The sequence below is a fragment of the Betta splendens genome, chromosome 9 (genome assembly GCF_900634795.4).
Source record: "Betta splendens chromosome 9, fBetSpl5.4, whole genome shotgun sequence".
In the NCBI taxonomy this organism is placed as follows: domain Eukaryota; kingdom Metazoa; phylum Chordata; class Actinopteri; order Anabantiformes; family Osphronemidae; genus Betta; species Betta splendens.
The window spans coordinates 27733913-27743281 of record NC_040889.2 but is presented as its reverse complement, the minus strand read 5'-3'; the positions used below and the strand labels follow the sequence as shown (position 1 = coordinate 27743281).

Below are 9369 nucleotides of genomic sequence, written 5' to 3'. Positions count from 1 at the left end.
ACTGAGGGTGGCCGTACTCTGGGCCAACGAGAGGAGCCCAGTAAAAAATACTGTTACAGGAACATGAGACAGATTTATTGTCCTGTCAGTGCGGCTGCTGAGCTAAGTGACAGTTCAGGGAGAAAGAGGCTCATCAGCAGGAAAACAGGCAGAACCAGGGAGCGTCTAATTAGCAGGTCCCAGTTAACTAGGATACTAGTAAAGAACGTTCCCATGGACGCCATTAATCTTCACGTGACGCGTCCTGTCTCTTTTGCCTGAGTTTGCTTCCTGCACTGAACGGTCGGAACGGTCTGTTGGTTGTTTGCTTTGTTTGCTGTTTTAAGAACGTTTTTGAAAGAATTCAATAGAAAATGGTCAACTAAAATGACGTTAAACGAAAATCATGAACAGAATAAAATGGCTTCAAAAATCAGGACAAGCTGAGGAAAACATTTTGAATGAGTCAACTTTGCCTCTTTTCTTTACTTTACATGTTTTTCTTTGTTGAAGTGAAGCAATTTTTTTAACCTGCAATTATTACATAACAACTGCTCTAACTATAAATACTGAGAGCTATGATCAAGTCGTTCATAACCCACAATTTCTGATGTCGAGGTAGGTCCATGTTTTTACTCTTAACATGAATGATATAATCTTGATACATATTTATTGTAAACCCAAGCTGTTACCACTTAAATCATTCAAAATTAAATAAATAAATTCAAATCCCAAATATTGTTATTTTTGTGCCCGTGTCCTAAGGTGAAATCCACTGAACCCTGTCAGGTTTTAACACCTTGGAGGAGCTCGACAGAAACCAAACGTTCATGCTCTGATGGGCTCCAGCTTTCCTGAGATTGGGTGATGTGGATTTTTCACGCTTGGGTGCCACGAGGCCGGACTTCTGCGATGGAGGCTGAGATGAAGAAGGCCGTGTGTGCAGACGCTTGCGCTTTCATCTTTACAGCTATCTGTCCGTCTATTGTTCCACTCTCCTGCTCCGTGCCTTCACTAACTCGCTCTCCTGTCGCACGTCTGACACTGGATCTCAAGAACATACTCCAGCATGCACACGCTGTCAGCAGCTATTCACCGCGGAGACAAATGATGAAGACGCATCCCATCTGTTTGTACGGGTTACACAGATCCACTGACGACGTTGTCTCTACGTTCTTCATTATCCTCATCGTTTGCATTACAGATTTGAGCTAAGTGACAGAGAATAATGACCGTGCATGAGTTCATTTGCTGCTGCGAGCCGTTCATTTGTTTCCAATGCCCTGCGCCCTGCATTAATATGTTCTCCTGCGTTCTCTGGGCAGAAACGGCAGCTGATAGAAGTAACCTGCCTCTTTTCTGCTACTCAGCGGTGAACCCAGCCGCGCTCGGCTCAATGTCATGGTAACGAGTGGAAGGTGTGGGAATAAATGAGTGAGCTGGATGTCTCACCTCAACTTCAACAATAACACTTTAATTATTCAAGCTTGTTGAGGCTGCTGCTGTACTGGCTCATCGGTTCACTTTTCAGCCTTATTCACAGGCAACTGGGAGAAGCTGCTGGTTTTACCATCAGCTCACTGCATTAGTCCGTGTACGATGGTATGTTAAAAGCTCTGTTTGACATGAGACATTTTTTTGTCCGTGGTGGTGACAACAGCTCTGTTTGGAAAAGTAAACAGAGAAAACATTTCATGGCTTCAGTGACACGGCTTCAGAAATATGGCCTCAGGGTATAATCATTACTAGATATACATAGTTTAAACAAAGAGCCACGCATCTATAAGATGGAAGTTTTAAAAGTAATAACTGGGAAAAAATTATAATATTTTATGAATAAATTTATCAATTATGATTTAGCATTCACAAAAAAACACACAAGTAATGATTGAAAATAAAATAAAAAATAAATCAAGTGACATAGAAGCCGACTGTACCTGTTGGTGAAGTATTTTAAAAAGTAGCTTCACCACATTCCCCATAATCAAATCTCTATCTGCTTCTATTCAAAAAGCTTTTTGACTTCCTCAGGTTATGTAACTGGTTGCACTGAGTGAGAAACTGGAAGGTGACATAATCTGAAATATTCACTTAGTGGATGATGTAATATACAGGAAGAAGTTTCAACAAGCCAAACAAGACACTAGCACTATTTTAGTAAGGGAAATTCAATAAAATAATGCAAGTGTAAAACAATGCAATAGGTAAGTTATGTTGTAATATTATATTTTTGTTTCACTAGATCTTGTTATGCCACTATTTAATTATTTATATACTATAAAGTAGTATATACAATTATTAAGAAGTAAATACTTAGTCTCTACCAAAAAAAATGTTGCCAAGACATGATAAAATTGTAACCAAAGTAAAATATGGAGAAGGGTTAAATAGATACAACATGACAGAAAAGAAACAGAAAAGATCCAAAACGAAAAACATCTTTTTATTGTCATACACTTTTAAAGGATGAGTGCAAATAAAAAAGCTTGTGATCAAAATCTACTCATCACTAAGCCATGGACCATAAGGCATCGTTAAATACAAGCTTGTCGGAGCTATCTTCTACAATACAGGGACGGAATCAAGGAAAAGAAACAACACAGCATCAATGCTTATGCAATTAGAAGGAAAATGGAAGAAAGTAAAAGTAAAAGTGAACAGAAAACAAACACAACAAAGAAACACAACACAGTTTGTACATTCAAAGGAAAGAAGTCAAAAAATCCACAAGGAGTATTGGTTTTACGGCAAGTGACGATAAAACATAGTCTACAATCTGTTATGTACACTTGGCACTAATGTTTGAAGTCTTATTCATGTGTTGTCGTTAACTTTATCCAGGTCGTGACTTTATTTAAACGCTAGTGTCTCGTCTCTATATATACTGTACGTGTGTATATATAGTGAAACAATCAGTCTCTCAAACAAAGCTGTTGAAAGCCTCACGTGACCCTTCAGGTAAATCTGCTCCATGGACAACAGTTCGCCAAAAAATGCTCACATATGCTTTTATATATAGTGTTGTAGGATTATTATTTTTTCATAACAAGAATCAATCCTTGATAGTCCATCTCATGCATTGAAAGTTGTAAACAGTACAAATATAGATGATCAACTTACAATATTTGAATCCCAGCAAGTTCCAAAATAGACAGACAGACTGGATAAAACAGCAGCAGATTGTTTGTATGCATTTTCCAACACTGGCAGATGTGTATAGAATGAAATGGGAAATGTCTATTTAACATGGCTGGATTGTCTGCTCTACTCGACGCGACCAGAGAATCGAAGCAGTGTACAGCTTGCATGGCGCCACAGCTCCCAGTTCGTGATATGTTATATTCTCCAAAACATACATGTAAAAATATAGAAGGGTGTAGAGGATGGAGTAGAAAACGGCCCGGCATCGTGATATGTCTTATTTGTGATATGTTAAAGGGAAACTTTAAGTTACTCGCGTGTTTCTTCACAATCCTAGACGCACGTTAGGTTTGAGATTTAGATCGAGACGGGAACTTTAAGATGCATTTGCCTTTTTGTCAGCAGTGCTGGAGTCCAGAGAAGCTTCCCAACAATTAGAACTATTAGAACTGGGCTGGAACCAAAGGATGTTACGTAAAGTCCAAATGTTTCAAAAGCAAAACATTCAATTAAAAGATAAAACTCAGTCAGACACAGTCATAGTCATTTGTTTTGAATGTGGAATTTTCTGATTTAAAATTTATGGCAGATGTTAACAAATGTAACTACAACTACAGATCCAGTTGGACTTTGCAGGTTGTGCAGTAACTTTTAGGATGAACTGATCAGATGTCTGTTATAAAGTTATTGATCAGTGGTTGTTTGGAAGCTTGTCTGCCAAATGCTACTGAAGTGTCTTTACAGCTTCCAGCAGATAAAATGTTGGTAGCTTTTGTTTCTGGTGACTACAACACTGCTTCTCAGCAAATCAACATCACGCTCTACATCTGTTTAAATTTGATATTCTATATATACTTTTTTTAAATTCATCTGGATCTAATGTCTGCATCTATTTACTTAGAGTAAAATAATGTACATATGTTCTGGATGAGAGCTAGTCGGGGCTCAGCAATAGCTTCACTCCAGGGAAATTACTTCTGCCACAGTTGACAGGATACATTTCGAGTGTCAGCAGTTTCACAGAACAGACTCAAGTCGGGGAATCCTGGTGTTTTTGCCTCTAAAAGTTCTTTTGTTCAAACGTCGTGTTTAATGTTCACAGGCAGAGTTCAGAGCACGGGCTGATCAGAGAACAGTCTCCCATCAGATCACGGTGCCAACACTTCCCCACACAAACATGTTGGCTCCTTCACATTCAAATGGTGAAAAGAGGAGGTTTGAAGCTTCTCAGAGGAACCTTTACACACATCCACACATGAAGCCATGAGGTAACGCTCACACAATGGTCTACACAGTTGACAGACATAAGAAATGGCACAATGGACAGCGTGTAAAATGTGTGACATTCATTCAAAACAAAACAAAATAAAAGACAGACATGGAAAAATAAAATCTACATTTGTTTTCAGACGCGTGTTTTCCAGGATGACGTGATCAGTTGAAAGATACAAGCAAGAGCTATCCAGGAAATAAACCAAACATCATGGAGGAAACAAGTCAATAGTAAAAGACAAAAGAGAAAAGGTGAAAAGTGTCCAGTATGGTTGAAATCAAAGAAAACATGAGTCCCAACTGCTTGAAGGAGCCGGACTTCAACTTATCTGTACACACACATGCCAACATTCCATGAAAATACACACAGCGCGGCCGGCTTTGGGTTCAGTGCATTCTAGAAGGTGGCCTATTGATTTATGTGGCGTTATGGCGGCTTTTTTTTTTTTTTATACTTGCTGTTTTACGTCTTTCACTCATTTGACATACTCAGCTGACTTCCAGAAGTGCCCTGGGTGGGAAAGGCGGCGGTTCCTTTTTGGCAACTTTTCCAGTAAATCTACCAGCTTGGAGAAGCTGGGCCGCTCCTCCTGCTTGTGGGCCCAGCACAGCAGCAGGATGTCCTGCAGGCACAGGGGAACACAGCTTAGACACCTCACCTCACTGTCAGCGGCTGCACTGGAGCCAATGAGCCCACGATTCAGCCAACGCTAAAGATGACAACACAGGTAGAGGCTTACGGATATCTCTTTGCCCATGCCGGTCTGGGCCAGGTTGGGCTTCATCCCGCTGCCAATCTGCCATATGATCACCTCTGCTGGCTGACTCTTGTAAGGCCACTCACGTGCGTGTAGCTCGTACCAGATGGTGCTGCGGAGGCAGAGGAGCGGAGCCGGTCAGAGCGTTTGCAGCGAGGACGCCCGCGTTAAACACGCCCATGACGGGTCAGGGGTCGGAGGTCAGTGGTCAGGGGTCACGGCCCCCGGCGCCTTCGTCCTCCGCGCCGCTCGCGTGCAAATCGCCTGCCTGCTCCTCGTCAAGTTTGAGCCGCACAGAAATAGCCGCGTGCGAGACTGCTGCTGAGTGTTAATGAATATGTAAAGCAGGCGTGTGGGTCACCTCCAGGTAACACGGGGTGGACGGAGCAGCTGGGCAGAACCACGCAGTGACAGGACGTCACAGAGGAATCAGTAATGGTGGAGAGGACACAAAAGGAGATGAGCTGACTCTTAATCAGCTTAGGACACATTTATGTCGGTTTCTGGGGAGAAGGAGGACGCGTCATTCTGTTTTTACAAACAGGCTCCAATTCACAAACCGGCTTCTGAGCATCTAGACTAAAAATAGTTTGGTTCCGAAGCAGATGCCCAGTGGATCCTGAAGACGTGACACGCTAATCCAGAAGTCAGAGTAATAAAGCAGAAGCTGCCCGGCGCCTGTGAGCGTCACGGCTGCTGCTGGAAATAAACTGAGGAGGAACAACAAGAATTAAAAAGCAGGATTTCAGTCTTGCAAGGTCAGACGTCTAAATGTGGTGAAGAACACAAAACAAAGTCAAAGTCTGGGGCGAGCGAGGCCCGACGCGCCTGGCGAGAGAGGGTTTATCAGCAAACTCAGGGCATCTGTACGGCCGGGAGACAATCAAGATGGCGTCGCGATAGTTGAGGCTGACAAAGCCGACACACATCGACTCCTTTTAGCTGCAGGTTATGGATTGTTTGGTCGGAGACGCGCGTCTGATCATTTGCCTCTCAGTACGGATTTACCACTGTAATCTGCTTTTCCCTCAATGCTCCGCTGGTAAAGACCCAATCCCTCTATTTGCTATTGTTGCAGCCCTGAACATAAAATCCGGTCACCTCCCGCGCAGCCGAGACCCGTCACCGGAAAACTCAAGTCACGGCACAAGGACGTCGCTGTTGAGTGAACGGCATCGCCTCCACATTCACAAATACACGGAGTCGCATCGATTCTCGTCTGTTCCTTCATCTTCTTCCCAAAATAATTGGTTGTAGGTTGGATATTCACAGACTGACAACACCAGTAGCATGATCTCATTTAGAAAGTTCTAATTATTATATTATCTACTGCTTTGTACATTAAGTAGAAGGACTCTGTATCTATAATGGGATCTGAAAACCTGCTAATGAGGGTTGACTTCATGTCGCGTGCTGTGGACGTCCGGGACAAGTACAGATTATATTCACACACATCCTTTGCAGAAGAACTGATGGTTTGACATGTTTGGATCTGAGGTTAGTGAGAAGAAACTCACCCAAAAGCAAAAACATCTGACTGTTTGGAGAAGGGGAGCTTGTCCTCCTCCGTGTCGGGGGAGAGCTGCTGGATGATTTCTGGGGCCAGGTGACACAGCCAGCCGTTGGGGATCCTCAGCTTGTCCTCTCTCCGGCTGCAGAGTCACAAAGCATGGACACGGACACTCGTCAGGGTTCAGATCCGCCACATCCTGCTGCTTTGTGTTCCAGAAGCATCAGGTCATAAACAAACACCAGTCTCTGTGCGCTTTAAACGCTGGCTTTTCTGCCTCATACTCCAGTTTCAGACACATTCCCCTTTTGTTATTTAGAAGTGGCTGAAGTACTGGACACTAAAAGTGCTGAGAAGCTTTCAAAATCCCTCCATTTAAATCATTTTTTACCTGAACCCTTCATGGGAAACCAGCTTAATTCTCATTACTGGCAGATTTATCATATTTTCGACTAATTTGGCAAAATGATCTGCTCCAAATGCGACAGACCACCTGCAGGAGCTGTGGGCGTATTCAGCTCCTACTGGTCTGGATCCAAACCCACTCACTCCAGCAGCTCCAACGACTGACGGCTGAGCCCTCGGCCTCAGGTCGGTCCGACTGACGGCTCGGCGTCATTCAACCACTGCTCCGGCTCTGTACCACTGTTTGCTAACTGTCCCCACGGCAACAGCAGAGGCTGACGACAGACAGTCACATTTACACCAAACCCAGCGAACGAGCAGTTGACACAAGCAGCACATGAAAGCGTGTGGCAACAGTGAGTTCTGCCGGTGGTTCCTTTGTTGGACTGAGCCGTGTGTCAATAATAACGTCAGTCGGCTTCAAATGCAAATGGCTGCATTGGCGGAGGTGATTAAAGCCACTATGTGTAGAACATAATTACCTGCCAGCCTGCAGAACCCCAGATATGGTGAAAAGTCCGAAGTCTGTGATGACGACTTTGCCGTTATCGTAGAAAACATTCTTGGACTTCATGTCTTTGTGCAGGATCCCCTTGGCGTGGAGGTAGCCCATTCCCTGGACACAGACAGAGACAGACAGGGACAGAGACAGAGGTGACTGCTGGGAACCGGGGGCCGGTGGTGCCCGGTACTGGCCCCGCCCCAGGCTCCGCCCCTGGCTCCGCCCCCGGGCCGTCTTACCTTCACCATCTCTTGTGCGATCTGTCGGGTCTTGTTGACGTCCAGGACCACCTTGACGTCCCGCACCACCGAGTACAGCGTTCTCCCTTTACACAAGCTGGAGGTGAAGGACATGAAGACGGGGTCAGAGTTCACCGGACGGTGCTGAGTGGACTTTACTTAAAGAGCATCGCTCACGCTGCTGGTCATGGTGCATGTGCGTTATCACACCAACAAACCCTTTACCAAACTCTACAGCTTCTCTTGAGCTTAACCACAGCATAAATAATGTTTTCATATGGAACTTGTAGCTGTGATCTTCGTTTGTGGATACGTTTCATCAAATGGCTTTTTGTAATTGAAACTCTCTGATTACACAAGTGGTGGAAAACAATGGTTCTTCTGTTTGGTGCTGGATTGTGGCCAATAACCAGGTTTTGCCACATTTTCTTGGCGCGGCGCCTTGGTCACCTCACATGCTCCAACACACTTGATTATGTAATTACACCTTTAGCCAAACAAACGTGGTCGTTCTGCTGCGGTGGCTCATCTTTCACCTGTTCTGTGGAGCGGGGACATTTGGGTGGAGGGAGCGGTGCGAGCGAGGCCATCACACGGCGTTCCGTGGAGGTGGAGTCGCATTTGTCACATTGCATCGTACTGTTAGACAGCTCCACCGCCCTCGGCCCCACGCCTGAAGCTGAGCCACCCGGTGACCAGCAGAGCAGCTGAAGCCAACATCATGCATATTCATGGCAACCTGACAGCAGAAGATCAGCTCCCTCTGGGGGGTTTCATCAGAACGCGGCACTTGCTTCAGTCCACAGGATCAACTCTTTACGCAGTTATCGCTTGTAGTATTTTAACATGTCAGTACTTGTGCAGCAGCAGGCTCAGATGGAGGAACCACAACAAGGCTCCAACAGCTGAAGTCGTCTCCAGCGACTCCCTGCGAGCGTTGCATAGCAACCATTTATTTCTCTCCACTTCCTCCTTATTTCCTTATTAGTTTCTTTGATTTGTCGATATTAGTAGTCACACATTTTGCATCAAAACCATTCTTCCTTCCTGGTCCCTTCCTACCTGGTGATGATGGCCAGGTGTGGTGGACTCATGCAGGCCCCCATGAACAGCACCACGTTCTCGTGCCGCGTGTTGCGATAGGCCATCACCTCCCGTTTGAAGGCCTTCAACTGGTCCTCGTTATCGCGCTCGATGTCGATCAGGCGGATGGCGACCTCTCCGTGCCAGCGTCCGTGGAAAACTTTGCCGAAGCGCCCTTTTCCGATCATCTCCCCGATCTCCAGCTGCTCAAACGGGATGTCCCACTCCTGCAGGAAGATGCTGGTCTGGCTGGCCTTGCGTGGGAAGTTACGCGCCGACAGGAGCGACAGGTTCATCTCTTCGAACTCGTCGCCGGAGTCCTCGTCATTTCCTTCCTCGTTCTGTGTGGAGAAATAACGCTGGCGTCAAATAATGTGGTGCTAAAACAGAAAGAAGTAGGAAGAGCTTCTCAGGCAGCCTTAGATGATAGGGTCCTCTAGAAGAGGAAGGTTTATTGGCTTAATTCTAGAAAACCTTTTT

General features: G+C 45.0%; 1 protein-coding gene across 4 annotated transcripts in view; it reads right to left on the bottom strand.

Annotated features, from left to right (window-relative positions):
- ksr2 (kinase suppressor of ras 2) overlaps positions 1-9369 on the bottom strand; it is a 57294-nt gene that overhangs the window by 4334 nt on the left and 43591 nt on the right. For 3 of the 4 annotated variants that reach the window (XM_055511522.1, XM_029160951.3, XM_029160949.3), the window contains 6 exons: positions 8869-9230; positions 7807-7903; positions 7548-7681; positions 6668-6802; positions 5133-5262; positions 2402-5015 (listed from right to left, as the gene is read on the bottom strand). In XM_055511522.1, coding sequence (XP_055367497.1) covers positions 4869-5015; positions 5133-5262; positions 6668-6802; positions 7548-7681; positions 7807-7903; positions 8869-9230 — 1005 coding nt within the window. In that variant the 3' untranslated portion in view covers positions 2402-4868. Of the gene's footprint in view, positions 1-2401; positions 5016-5132; positions 5263-6667; positions 6803-7547; positions 7682-7806; positions 7904-8868; positions 9231-9369 lie in introns of those variants that run through there. The other variant, XM_029160950.3, reaches the window with a different exon arrangement.